Genomic DNA, 15,338 nt, shown 5'->3' on the forward strand with positions numbered 1-15,338 from the left:
GAAGATATATTATTTATTGATTTTATTTATTTAATACAGAACTGGAGCAAATATTATTATACTTAGAGTAGATTGCCATTATTTGGTGTGATGGAATGCTGAAAAGACAGTTATTGACGGCTGGAAACATCCACATGAGCTTTTTATTTTCATCTTGTGAAAATGTAGTGTTTTTGCATGAAGGTTCCATTGCATGCACCACTACTAATTGCCTCCCATCAAGGGCAGTCCTCTCCACTTTATCTAGATCTCGAATGGCAAGCCATTTCTATTTTAAATAATATAGCTACTATTGTAGGCTTTTATAAATTCAGGTGTTTTTATTTATCCATGCATATTGTTAACAATATCCATAATCTCTCTGTCCTCTCATATCCCTCCTCATGGAAAGCGAAAGAGGACTGCTCAAAGCGCATCTTGGTCTAAGATAGAGGACGGTTAAACTCCTGTAGCTGCCATCTTGACATTGCTTTTCAATCAGTTCTAGTATTCCCACCGATCATTAAATACCCTAATCTTATTGATCTGACCTTCTGGTCCTTTTCTACATCGTGGATCCCTTAGAGGGGGCAAGTGTCTGCCCATTACTGCACACTCTTTAGGTAAGCCTAGCGCATAGGGAAGACCTATTTGGGGGACTTCGACCTACATACCTCATTTCTCTCAACAGACCTCTTGGATGAAAGTTTCAACACTCTCCCCAACATGGCTGGACCTGGTCTGACCCTCACGGGTGACAACTCTTACACTGTTACCCATCTTCCCAACCTCTCCAAAACTGCTGCTAAAGCCCTCAAATATTCCATCCTGAAAAGGCATTCTGAAACCCTAGTCTCCGACCTACGAGCGCTGACAAGGGCACAATCATTAATGACCTTATCTTCTACTCCAGGAGAACGTCTCTCTGGCGCAAAACATTCTCGAATCTCCTCAACGTACATAAAACTAGGAACATTCCACACGGCTGCAAACTCACGATCGCACCATCCGCAAACCTGCGTGCTGACCTCACCATCACCCTATACAAAAACGGCATCATGCTGATCCAAGCTCCACCAAAAGACCTCAACAAATTTGCGGACCTCTTCTCTCTCCTTAAACATGTGCACGGCCACCCTTCATCCACGCTCCCCCGCCTAATCCACCAAGGGAGCCCCGCCTCTCACCACCCACCCATGACAGGGCCCCCAACTCAGGCCGACAGAGCCCCCCTACTATGCATTCAGCGCTTACCAACTGCGACCTGCCCTTACCCCTGACCTTCAGCCTACATACTCATCCCTCTCCTGTGGATACTGATTACACCCCCCGCCCCATGGGCCGACCCTCTAGACGTCCTAGCCTGTCTACCATGCCACCAACACAAGTCATCAGAAGCCTCCCCAAACCTTCAACCTCAAATCCTCCCTACCGCAGGGCTATTGAAACTCATGACTCTGGTCGACCTAGCCTCACTACTAGGCCTACAGCACACTCTGCCAGTTCCGTCCCCATACCATCGGCCCCCTGACCGCTAGAGCACCCCTCTCCTAGGGATTTGGAGACTGATACCCCCCCATGGCCTGACCCTCTAGACGTCCTAGCCAGTCTACCAGGCCACCAGCACAAGCCATCAGAAGCCTCCCCAACCTCAAATTCTCCCTACACCGGGGATATTGAAACTCAGGACTGTGTTCGACTTAGCTCCACAGCACACCCCACCAGTTCAGTTCCCATACCATCGGCCTCCTGCCCGCAAGAGCACCCCTCTTTTAGGAATTTGGGCACTCTCCACTGCAAAGCTACTGACCTTGAGCATCCACAACTGCATTACAGACCTAAAGAACTTCCTGCACCTCACCGCGCTCTCTCTCTCTCGAATATCAGGCTCTCGCAGAACTCTACCGCCCCCACTTCCTCCTCCGAGCCCCCTCCACCCATTACCGCTATCCCTGAGACACTTGCACCCTTGCAGGCAGCCCTGCCACCTCGCGGAGGAAGAAGTACTGGCCCTCCTCCTAACCTACAAACCTACCCCTGCAACGACTAGCCCTCTTGAGCTCTCGGAGGAAGAAATTGTGGACCTCCTCGCTAGCTATGAAACCTCATGCCCCTCTGACCCGATGAAAGAACAACCTATCCGCATGGATGCAATCAACCCCAACAGATGAGCTACTACACGCATCAGAGGTGTAGTCAACACTAACCTAGCGCTAGTTCCTACCTCTGCCCCTAGGCACGACATGCATCCCGACCCCCCTCCCCCCCCTTATCTGGTCTCCTTATCAACTGCTGCTGTGCGGTAAAGCATGCCTCTGATGTCGCCAATCTCATCCTGAACCTAAACGCGGACTTAGCGATCTTGACTGAATCCTAGCGAAATGAATCCTCATCGCCCTGCCTAGACTTTCTAGTTCCGCCCAACTATCACATCGTAAGGCTGGACAGGCAATCAAAAAAAAAAAGGGGGGCGAGGCATTGCCTGCATCTACCGCTCCAACCTCCTCGTCCGTGAACTTCTGGCCAAACCTACAGACTCCTGCGAATATCTTGCTCTCTCCATCTGCCGCAATACCACCCTACTGTGCAGACTGCACATCTTTTACCACCCCCCCCAGGCAAGAATGACACTTTCACAGACTACCTCATGGAAATAATCACAGCCAAGGCCTCCCATAACTCCATTGACATTTTCCTTGGTGACTTTAACTTGCACTGGAACGACCCGAAGGACCCGCAGGTCAGCGCCATCAGAGACTTCTTGGCCGACCAAGCCCTTACCCAAGCCTGTTCTCTCCCTACTCACTCGAAAGGTGCCATTCTAGACTGGATCATCTCTAAGGAATCTGCGGTCAACCTCATCTCCATAGATCCTTGCGATTGGTCTAACCACCATGCTATTACCTTCCTTCTGCCTGGCACTAACAAGACATGGACACGCAACCGGTGGTCCCCAAAAGATGGATCAGAGACACCAAGAACCTTGACCATGAGAAATTGGCTGCCCGCTGTGAAACTGACCTACCCCCCCCCCCCCCGCCCCACAACACCTCACCACGGTTGACAACCTCACTGAACATTATTCCACTACTATATCCAACATTATCGATGACCTTGCTCCGCTAAAACTAAAAAGAACCCAGATCAAAGACAGGAACCCCTGGTTCAACGGATCCCTCAATAATGAGAGAAGGTCCCTCCGGCAAACAGAACGGAACTGGAAAAAGCACCCGTCAGCAGCCCATCTTAAACTTCTCCCCCAGGCCGTAAATGCCTACAACAAGAAAATCATCAACTCTAAAAAAGAATTCTTCAGATCAGAACTGGATAACGCCAAGAACAGACCTCTCAAATTATTCGAGTTGGTCAAACACCAATCCAACAAACTGGCTAAAACGTCCAAAGAAACCCCTATCTCTCCTATCCCATGCAAGCAATTCTCCTCCTCCTTCTGTGATAAAATCTCTGCCCTAGCAAAGGAACTCATGTCGGCTACCTATCTCCAAACTCCGCCGGCTCTATCTCCAAACTCCACGCCGCCATCCCAGACTTCCCTCAAAAACCAAGCGCTCTGGTCCAACTTTAAAGTCTATGATGAACAATCTGTCTCAAAAATTCTATCCTCTTTAAACCCCAACAATCACTTCAATGACACTCTCCCCTCAAACTGCTTAGCCGCTACCTCTCAGGCTATCATCCCCTTTTGGACTGCAATAATCAACGCCTCCCTCTTACAGGGATCGATACCTGACTCTCTCGAAGCCAGCCAAGTTGTCCCCATTTTTTTAAAAACTACGCTAGATCCTGCCTCACCGGACAACTGCAGACCTATCTCCAATATCCCACTCCTAGCTAAAGTGCTGGAAAAATGTGTACAACAGCAGCTGAGTTATCACAGCTGTGAAAGTGTCCAGCCAATCCTCCGCTTCCTCCAGTGTGGTAAAGAAATGCGTTTAGTCATGTGCAACCACATGCAGGTGCGACAGAAAGAGCAGAAAGTATTTCAAGTTACTTTGCCGAAGTCGCTTCTTCCCTGACATATAGGAGAGTCTCTGCCTCTTCACCTGGATGGTATAGTTCAGAAAAAACATGATTTTATGATTGTCTATTTGGACATCGTGTAGCTTCCTGGAGAATTGAGTCCCTATCTCGGTAGTTGAGAAGTCGAAGAAGCAACGGCCGCGGGTTTGAGCCTGTAAGGGGGGATGGGCCGCGCCTGGACTCTGTGAGCACGCTTTGACAAAATGAGGCGAGAGGGTCCCCTCAGGCAGCTGGTCTCTGAACCATTTTTCCATGTGAGAGGTTCTCTTCCTTCCTTCCGTTCCGGCACACCCTCTATGCGCACTTTATTGCGCCGTGCGCGCCCTTCAGCATCCTCGGCTCTTTCCTCCAGGAACTCCACACGATTCAGCAAGTTCTGTACATGTTTGTCTGTCTGAACCACCTGCGTTTTCCAATACGGTGGTACGATCTGCCAGCTTCCGGTGATCAGCATGTAGGTGGCTGAGATCAATTGCCACCCTGTCAATTTTGGATTCCAGGGAGGTGCAGGTCTGGTTGATGGTTTCTTCAAGCCTCTCCATTGCTGCGAGCACTGCGTCCAGTTTATTCGCCGTCTGGTTCGTGAGTCCCGGTTTAGCCATCTTATCCGATTTATGCTTGGTCTGCGGCGGTGGGGACGGTGTTCCTCCCGCTCCGCGCTCGGGTGCCACCCGACGTGAGCCGCTGAGTATGCACACCAGTGCTGGTCTGTGTGTAATTTTAGGCCCGATACCGTGTCTCCGGGACACGGGCCCGCACCAACACTGGTGGGCCGTGTTCGACTACTGCGTCACAGCTCGTGGGCCCAGTGGCAGATCCCTCCCACCACACGCAGGCACCCCCACTGCAATATGGCCGTCGTCTTCACCATACGAGGCATCTGTAGAGGACTTTTTAGGTGTGGCACTCCAGAAGCAGGGGTATGTTAGTTGGGAGGGTACAGTGGCAGCCAGAGCAACAGTGCACATCTCATGCCGGCCATAAGTGGTGGTGGAGTGCGTGACAAGATGGCGTCCAGTATTTTGTATGGCTCCGGCCCAGGGGAGCACCATCCCAGGGACCCATATCTAGGGCAGGTGTAGTTTTACCCCGGGCGCCGCCTCACAGCCTCCACAGCAACACCAGCAGTCCCTCTTGGTTGGCAAAGACTCATGCACACCGGCGAGTCTGTACCGCAGTTAGCGATGTTCCAACCGGCGCATCAGAGGAACCAGGGGGCCCAAGGATAGACCGGCTGGTCACGATAGCCAATCCCCCAGCGGGGCTCACATCCGGTAATCGCAAGGGTAGCTGCAGCGCCAGCAATCCAGGCAGCATCAGCTCCGGCGATCCTCCTCTCCCCGCCACAGGAACTGGCAGCCTGCCCAAATGATTTCAGGCAGCGAGGCTGGGCAGGCAGCTCAGCAGGGGTGTCGCCGTCACTCCTCCGCTTATCAGTGATGGCAATGAGGTGGTGGTAGGGCAGGCAGCCGCAGCACTCCTCCGTAAAGTTACGTGATCCGTGCCATTTGCTGCGGCCTTGTGGGCGGAGTCAAGCCACGGGCTTGCGTAGTCTGGCCCAGCCGCACGGGAGCTGAATTCCGGGCGCCGCACACAGTTAGAAGCCGCAAATCGGGGGTCGGAGCTCGTGCAAGGCGAAAACAGCAGCGGAGCCCCAGGCCGCTATCTGGAGAAGGCTGAGCCCGGCGAGAGCCCCCACAGGCAACTACATATGGAGAACAGGGCCTGTTTAGGGGAGCCTCCGACGGAGCTCTGCCCGTGCACCTCTGCCGCCATTGCAGTCGCAGCCACGCCCCACAACACAGGTACATTATAGCGGGTAATAAAACAATTGGTGCTATACAATGCAACAATGGGGGGGTGGAGAAGAGAGAAAAGGAGATAGGGGGAGGGTAAAACAAACGGGCATTGACATTGACAGTAGGTCTCACCTTTGGCACCTTATAAGTGTTTAGCAATGCAACAGTTGATGATGTTGCACCAAGGATATTGTGCTGCATAACTAAATACTTATAAGGTCCCAAAAGCGAGACCTATTGGCTATGCCAATGCTTGTTATACTAGTCTCAAATTGCACCAGGTCAGTTTAGTTTAATCAGTTCTGTATTTTGGTTCTCCGTTCCATTGCCATTCCGAGACGCCTTATGAGGTCATTATAGAAAATGGAAAACTTCTCCAGTTACTCTTTACAGACCTTCCTAACAGCTGATAGATAATATTCAATCTCTGCTTTTAGACTCTGTTCGGGTCACATATACTTATTTCTGATGACTACCTCTCCCAGTATTGAAAAGCAAAGGAAGGACTGGAAAAAGGAATAACAGGTAAAATTCTGACTACAAACTGTTTTTGCTATTCTAGTGTGAGAGAAGTCTAGTTGCAGAAAGTGCCTGTTGTGGTGACTGTTTGAGATTTGAAGGTGTGTGGTTGAGAGCAGGCGGGTACAAACCTGTATGTTTCAGCCTTGCTCAGGTTGCCAATTTAGATTCAACTATACTGCTTAGGAACTGTTCTATTCCATTGCTTAGCACTGTGTTCTGGCTTCCCTCAGCAAGCTTAATTACTTCTCACATTACTGTTCAGTGACATTATGGTTGTTTATTTCATTAGCCTGAATGTTCAGCTTCCTCCACATGTCACATGGTTCAGTGTCAATGTTGGGTATATTGTATACATGCTTTGAAACAATCTCATTCCTGACCCCTGGCATTTTAAGATAGTTTTGCAAATAGCAAAGTTGATTCTCTGTCATGGAATCTTTCATATTGATAAATGTTACAATATCTTTGCTAATGTGTGGAATTCCCTTCTGAAAATTACCTCCTAATGAAAATATAAGACCTGCAGACTGCAACGTTTTATGAAATATTCCGTCATCGAGGCACACCCACCTTAATCTCTCAGCCTATAGCATTGTTGGGTGATGATTGTTTGTGGTTCCATTTAAAGAGGTTTGAGGAAAGACAACAGCAGCGACTACATATGTTTTGTAAATGTATCTGCTTCGGAAAACTTTCACATTTTTCTAAATCCAAATCTCTTATCCAACTAATGCAGGCAACTTCAAAAAAAGCAAACAGATCCTTCAGAAAGCAGTAGAATGCCGTGCTGTTCCCATGGAAGCCTTGGAAAGAGCAATTGAACATTTGTACTCCAAGAAATTGATTCTGCTTTCGGAAGACAAGGAAAATGTTGCTGGTCAGATCACAATTTTACTTTCTTTGCTATCTTTTCTATAGTAGAAGAATGGTTGACCTTTAGCTGCAAATTTCTTGTGTTTTTAATTCCGTTCGCTTAGCCTGGTAAATGTCTATCTCATCAATCACACATGCTGTGTTTGCATAATGAGTCTGGGTGGAGGTAGTTAGTTTGTTGCTTGCAGCATGTCGGTGAGTTTTTTCTTTTTTTTCCTTCTTTCCATGTGTTGCATTCCTACAGGACTTGCATGAAGTGAACTGCTAGCTTGTTGCTTGAATTGAAAATGTGTAGTTGTTTGTAGGGAACTGGGCTTTTGTTGCAGTTACCCCACACTTTCTGCCCCCTTTTTGGTGCTAGATGCTGATTGTCAACTCTTAGAGTGCACTGAGGCCTGCTAACCAGATCTCCGTGCCAGTGCTCCTTCCCTAAAACAAGGTAAAGTCTAACTGTACTACAATTGGCTAAGGACTTTAGCACCCCTGTAAGTCCCTAGTAAATGGTACTCCATGTACCTAGGGCATGGCAACTAAAGAGGGTCCCTAAGGACTGCAGCATATCTTATGCCACCCCAAGAGACCCACATATCAATTCTATACAGACTGCACTGCAGGCTGCTTGACGTGGTGCAAGCCATGAGTGAAAACAGGACACAACACTCCAGTGTGTCATTCCAAAGTCACTGCATCTAATATATGTAAGACACTCCTACAGCAGTCATTTCAGCCCTAAGGCAGGTGGATTACATTTTATGTGAGGACATATCTGCATGAACAGATATGCCTCTGTGATGTCTAGTTCTCTTACTAGATATTGCAAGTGATCAGGGAAACCATTTTGAAAGCATATGCTGGACACTGGTGAAAACGTGTTCCCCAGTTACATGATGGCTTCACTAAAAGTAGGGATGTTTGGTATCAAACATCTCGTATCAATGAACCCCCACTGATGCCAGTAATGGATTTATTAATACCTGCTCAGAGGGGACACGTTAGAGGTGTCTCCTGAAAACCTACCAGCTTCTGGTGTGTTGACTGACTGATTCTTGCCAACCTGCTGCCAGAGACTCGTTTCTGACCCTCAAGGGTGGGCGCCTTTGCTCTCGGGAAGTCAAACAAAGCTTGCTTGGGTGTTCACACCCCCTCGCACACAATGACCTGCTGATTAGCATTCCAAGGCAGGGGAGCTTCAAAGAAGCCACACGTTTTTAAATGAGTCTAGCTTCCCTTGCAGGAGAGTAAGCTGACCCCCTTTGTCCAGAGCCCTTTGGTACCTGGATATGTGGGAAAGTTCGCTATTAAGGGAGACATGCCCACCCACAGGCTAGTACCACCCCTAAGGTGGGCTACCTGAATTAAACACTGTGAGAAGTTGGCCTGATATATGATGTCACTAGTTCTAGTGTACACCTTGAATCAGTCCAAACAACCCTTATGGTGATTGGTTGTAAAGTCAACCTTATAGACCAGCTATCCTAGTGGTAGCATGGACAAGAGCAGTCTTAGGCTAAACTCTGTATGGCATGTGAAGCCAGCTGTTATACCATTTGCAATCCCTTGAATACCAAATGAAAAGACACCACAACAGATATATTATAAAAATAGAATGTATTTATTCTAGTCAAAATACCCTCAGCACTCTTTGAGATTCGAGGTAAGTACAACACAGTCTTATTTAAACCTACATAAGTCACACAGGTAAGTAATACAGTTAGGCCCTAGGGGCCACGCAAACCATATACTAAGTAAGTGGTATAAGAACCACTGTCACGAACACATGTTAGGCCTAGGCCTAGGGAATCGCTGGGGCTACACTATACTACTAATTGCTAGGAAGTGGGAGGCCCACGGGATTCAGGTGCAGAGTGGAAACACTCACGTGTAATGCGTTAAGGTCGATAGAAATAGTAGTATTTAGAAATTAAGAGTTTTAGGACACTTTGGAAGGAGCTAGGAGTTAGAGACTTGGAAACTAGACACTAGGATAGTCAATACCCTTGTGAGCACCGTAGTACTCAAGTTACCTAGCCCACGGGCTGCGGGTGCATAGGTGTGAACTTGCGTCGTGTTTCGTCGTCGACTCCTATGGATGCCTGAAGAAAGATGCTGACAGGCAGTCAGTGAAGAGTGTCCGGTGGATTCCATGGATGGAATCAAGAAGAAGGATACCTGCAAGCAGAGGGGACAGAGTCTAGGTCACCACCCAGGAGCCGGGAAGGAACCAGGCGATGTCGTGAAGATGCAGGTGAAGAGGTGAAGCTTGTCACAGCAGCCACGGGTACCAGGAGGCGTCGGACGACCAGAACCAGGAGCCTAGCTGTCCCACGAAGGCTCTTGCTGTCGTCGATGTCGATCTCGGACTCAACAAGCCTTGGCAAGTGCAACCCACGCAGGATGGAGGATTCGCTTCTGTTGCAGACCAGGAAGGCCTGAGGTGCTTCTCTTTTTTGCACAGGGAAGCAAGGGCCAGTCTGGAGGAGCCAAACCAGCGGTGGAAAGTCAAAGGTTCGTTGTCACAGAGGTCACTAGCCAACGGGCAAGCAACCGGACAGACGCGTCGAGCAGGAAAATGCAGAAGTGCCCCACGCAGAACTCGTGGAGTGTGGAGGGCTGATCTTCGGTGCAGATGGTGCTCGGGGTTGGGGCTTCTCAATCCCCAGAGCACAACTTCGAGGATGCCTCAGAAGCTGCGCTGGAAGCTAGTAGCCAATTTTCCCAGGTAGCTGGTCCCACGTCTCTCGTCGCCTCCACGGATCTCAGCTTTGCTGTCGATGTGGATCAGGGTCGGGGAAGTCTGGAAGTCAAGGCGCTGGTCGGGCTCTGCAGTCGGTTCCTCGTAGAACTTAGGCAAAGCAAACGGCAGGTCGCTTGATGGTGCCTGTTTGCACAGGGTGGTCATTCCTTGGCCACAAGGGAGATTCTTCAGTCTTCTTCCGTAGTCGAATGTCGATGGTCCAGAGTTTCTGTTCAAGATGCAGGTTCAGGATAATCTAAAGTCCTAAGGACCCAGCTCCCACTCTTATACTAATCTGGGGGGCTGGTTTACCTGCTAGGTCCCTCCTATGGGTGGGACCAGGGAGGGGGGTGGTTACACCCCCTTCCCTTTGTCCAGTTACGCTCCAGGACTGGGGCTGGAGTGCCCCAGCACCGGTTTGAACTGGACTATGCATGGAACACCTTGTGTGCCCCAGGCAGTGTCTCGTTTCATTCATCCCTCCCTGCCCCAATACACTAAGTCCTGTCTAGGGTGGTGTTAGCACCTCCCAAGGCAGGAAACCTATTGTCCAAGCCTCCCTCGCTGGAAGGACTCCCAGCAGCAGGAGGTCAGACTTAAGTCTGTGACAGCAGCATCCATTTTGTGATGCTGGGGCTCTGGTTAACTTTAACCGGGTAGTAGGATTTTAACATGTCTTCTCCCTCTAGAAGGGAGGAATACTATCCTCATCGCCAGAAATGGTGTGAGGGTATTATTCCAAAGTGTTACACCTTACACGACATGTTTCGATAAAGCCAAACCATAGTTACCATAACCGCGAGGATTATAAGGCACTTTAAGAGTATATGGAAGGCGATATCATAGAACAGCTATAAGGACATGGTTTCGAAAGCTGCAGACAGGCTCAGCTCATGCTAGAGCACCATCTCACATGTTACCAAGCACTCTGCCTTCAGGATTGTTAAGGCCTGCCATAGGAGTGACTGATAGGTTACCCATGTGTCTATATATAAGGTAGGCATAGGAATACTATGCCTAAGCAAGGGGTGATTACACAACCTTGCCCCAGCTGAGTGATCAGCCAGTTGGGTCATAATGGAAGGCCAGCCAGGGGTGGCATAATACATGCTGCAGCCCCTGGTAGGCCAAGGGTACACCTAGGCCCTGGGTACCTAAGGTACACTGTACAAGGACCTATAAGGTGATCCTTACCAATTGGGTTATGTACCTAAAGTACATAGTATCAATTTAGAGAGAGAACAGCAGGGCTGTGGGTCTGATTAGCAGGCCCACAGCCACATCTAAGTCGAAAACCAGTGAAGCAAAAGCAAAAAGTGGGGGTGAACATAGAAAGCAGACCCTACTCTCCTACAAACACCACTTTTCAGAGTTGGCCATCTTGATGATGGCAAGCTTAGGAATTCTGGGACCGTGTTATGCCAACTTCCCACAGGAAGTGGTCATATAGGGGGCTAGTGACACCAGGAGGAAGTAGCCCATCGGATACTAACCCTCACTTCCCTTAACACCCCTATATTGTGTATTTAGTGGACACCCCAATACCAGATCTTAATATTTTGACAGACACAAAATCAGTTGACTGAGAAGACTGCTGACCTGAAAACCGAGGAGCACAACTGACTTGGCACCAACCCTACAATCCTGCCTGCTGCACCTGACCATCGTGGAGCTTTCGACTCCTGCTGCTGCTGTGCAGACTCCAAGAAATCTGGAGGGCTGCCAGTGCTTTGCCAGAGGAACTCTTTTGGGGTAGAGGAGCTACTCCCATGCATGTGCAGGCACCAAAGAATTAAGACCCAGTACACCGACATGCTGTCTACAGGGACTAATGACATAGCAGCCTCCCAGGAAGAGGTAGCAGTGCTCCCACAGGTCCGATTCGTCCTCTCTCCAAGTGTGGGGAAGCCCGGACCAACCGGAGCTGCACAGTACTAATCCCTGGGGTACTGGACCTCTTGCAGCAGCCAAGGCTGCGTGTGACTGGACACCAATGCCCAAGAAGACTGACCTGCATGTTGAGCGACTTCCGGGATGAGGAGACCCACATTGAGAGCGGTCCAGCTGTCATGTTTGCCCCTCTGCAGCAGAAACAAAGACCAAGAATGAGTCTCTGACCTCCGCCACCTGACTCCTCAAAGCACATATGCACCCGCGCTCCAGAGCTCGAGTCCAAGGGATTTGACAGTCCCAACTAGATCCCCAGACCCACAAGGGCTAAGCCCACGCTTGGGTTTGCCCAGACGGGACTTCCAGTCGCCACCTGCAGCCTCCTTTTGCAGTCCTCCTCGAACCGTGAGAAACTCCAGCATTGTAACAAACACCAAAATGCACTGAGCCTACAGCCCGTGGGGATGTGGGCCAAGGGTGTCCCTGTATGCCTGTGCATCTAAAGGGTCAAGCCCCCCCCGTGGGTTTCCCCGGACTGGTGCCTCAGTCTCTGCTTGCAGACTCTTTGTAACCGGCCCTTTCTCCCATTGAAGTGAATAGAACACCCGATGCCGTGAGACACCTCTACCCCCGGACGCCCCACAGCACCCCAACTTGACCTGTTGATGTGACCTTGGACCTTGCAACATACTACCTTCAAGTCCAGAAGAACAGACCCATAAGTTGCTGGCAAGTGTCCGAATGCAATACATGTTTTTCTTCATTAGGATAACCTTTCCGATGCAGAAAATGCAGTGTCCATTTCTGAAAATTGTAAACGTGTATAACTCGAAAAATACGTACCCAATTCCGATGATATTGGTATCTAAATTTATATAAAAATGTGTTAAATTGATGTAGAATTTCTTAGTGTCGCTCATTTACTGCCTTTGTGTGTGAATAGTTAGCACTACCCTTTGATATGCCTAAATGCTCGCCCACAAACCACAAAGAGCATTTGGGGCATCATTTGTGCCTCTGTAATTCCTTTGGGGTTTCCCTGGGCTCTCTGTACAGTGTACCTTATTCTGTTGCATTATATAGAGAGCCAGCTTCCTATATTGGTGCAATGCCATTACTGGCCAATGGTATGATGGGTCTGCGATCACTGTTCCACTGGAACCAAGCTGCACTTGACTGAAGAGGTCCAGCTAGCACGAAACCGGTCTTAGTTTGCTTCTGTTCTTATCCAGAGAGGACATTGCTTGCCTGTTCTGGCTGGACTTTTCTTATTGGAGCAGGACCAAGGCCGAAAACTAGTGGCAAAGCCCTTAAGAGGCTTACATTTGTGAAGCCTAACCAAATATTATCATAAGATTTTTCTTTTCTTTTTTGATAAATATATTAATGAGGTTGGGTTTTTGCACATTGACTTGGATAGTGTGCTTCCTGTTGAGATATTCAGTCACTTTTGTGACCCTAATTCAGTTGTACTGGTTTCCTCTGTGCTGCCAGGACAAGACACCGTATTGCATTGGTGTATGTTAGAGAGCGTACACCGGAACTTAAGGAGCACAGTGCAAACATTCCTTGCTGCAAACTATAGTATATTAACTTGTCACAGGGTAGTTACTGAAATTTGAAATGTCTTTTATAAACCTGTGACATTGTGCTGCCTTAGCTGTGTCTCCAGGTGCTTGCATCTATTTTTTTTTTTTAAATAACATGGGGTGGCATGTGTTTACTTAACCTTTCAATCATCAGTAAAGCAAAGGCCTGCCCAAGCCACAAACTTACAATTAGTTTAGTGGCAGTGATTCATACCAAAACAAACGTATTGATGTCGTTTTGACTAAAATCCACAAATCGGATGCTATAGTTTGAGTTCTGAAGTATGGAAAATACAGAACTTCACACCTATCCCAGTTAGGGTGAATTAATGAGCATACTATCTTCTAGGCTAATGGTAGATCTGATCTCATTAACGTGTGGTGCTGGTACTGGTTAGGCTATCTACTGCTGGCAGAATGAAGAGTTTAATGTACAAAGGCAACATATGAGGTGGCAGTTGTGAGAAAGAGTAATCTACAGTGCCAGTGAAAGGCTGATTAATCATTCAGTTCTACTCCGAAGTGCAGCACTTTCAGGTGTTGCCATTTTTAGGTTTTTCTTGCCTTCTACTTGTACATGTCAATGAGGGATTCCTGTGTTCTTGATGTTTTAAGGTAGGAATCAATAGCTCTCTGGTTTTGAGATTATCACACTTCGAGCTAAAGCCTTTTGCCATAGTCTTATTTCTCCCCATAGGCATTCTCTGAGACTTTACAAGCGGCAAGCAAATATCACAGGACTTGTGCCATACTATTAGAAGAAAAGTGGTTACATGCACTGGGATATGGTTTCAAACGTTGTTACAAGTGCCTGATAATGGCAAGCTAAATCTACCATTTATGAGCCCTTGTTCAGCCTACTTTCAGGGAGAACTAGACTTTAAGAGGAGAAGAAATGAAGATCACTCCATCTGCTATTGGTAGCAACAATCCTTGTGTGGAAGGGATGTTCAGTCTCCGTCATTAATGCCTGCGCTGTATAATATGCTCAAGAACTGAGTAAGTTTTGTTGATGGACTTAAGTGTCCGAATAGTCTAAGTTGTCTCTGGGCAGTCTGCTTTGACTGCAAGGATTCTTTCCTCATTGGAAATCTGCCTCATCGGGAGATTGGAAGCCCTTAAATTTGAAGTGGTATTGTCCAGAAAACTTAGTGAAATTGTCTCCAGCTGGGGAATTCCCAGTGAAAATGCCATTTGAGTAGCGACTGCTACTCTCCCGTGGCCTGCTGATACTTTTTAATTTTTTTTTATTTAATAAGACCTATGGTGCTTTGAATCTGAAAATATCCTGATGCAGAAGAAGCTTTCTGTTTATCAGGAGTTAACTGAAGTGCCAGAAGGAGTTTGTGTAGGGTTTTTCAAACAACACCTCATGCAATTTCTGTTTAGATTTCTTTGCTGTTCTAGTCATTTTAATAAAGGTGAGACATTGTTATCCTTAAGATAACCTGTTTGCCTTCGTAGGTCTTTCTGTTTGAGCAGTACAGTCGTCTTTATGGTCTACTGCAGGAATGTGTCCTTACTTACTCAATAGTTCAAATAATAGATTCACTATAGTTTTCTTGAAATGTCTTCTGTTATCTGGTTTTTTTTCTTTTGCTTTATTTTCAGATTGGTATATTACAGGATTAGTAGCCCTCACAAATGTTTGATAGATGACACTGTATTATATATAATGGTTACTATAAAGGGTTTGTTTGAGCAGAGCTTTTATTCTTTCCATACTTGGTTTTTAAATCAATCTTTGTTGTGTTATTTAGTTAAACCTTTGTCAAGCTTACAAGACTCAAACCTGTACAATTTTGGAAATCCCAGAGTTAGAAAGGAGAGCGGTAGTTCTGGTGAACTCTCCGTACACGTAAACAAGTATTTAAGGTAAGGAAAACATTGAAATCGTTATTCCTACTATTC

At 47.7% G+C, this 15,338-nt stretch overlaps 1 protein-coding gene across 2 annotated transcripts in view; it reads left to right on the forward strand.

Annotated features, from left to right (window-relative positions):
• Positions 1–15,338, forward strand: part of TTK (TTK protein kinase) — a 650,127-nt gene that overhangs the window by 107,960 nt on the left and 526,829 nt on the right. For both annotated transcript variants that reach the window (XM_085611007.1, XM_085611008.1), the window contains exons 5-6: positions 7,078–7,218; positions 15,188–15,302. In XM_085611007.1, the coding sequence (XP_085467133.1) occupies positions 7,078–7,218; positions 15,188–15,302 (256 nt within the window). The remainder of the gene's footprint in view (positions 1–7,077; positions 7,219–15,187; positions 15,303–15,338) is intronic.

This window comes from Triturus cristatus, chromosome 6 (assembly GCF_964204655.1).
Source record: "Triturus cristatus chromosome 6, aTriCri1.1, whole genome shotgun sequence".
Lineage (NCBI taxonomy): Eukaryota > Metazoa > Chordata > Amphibia > Caudata > Salamandridae > Triturus > Triturus cristatus.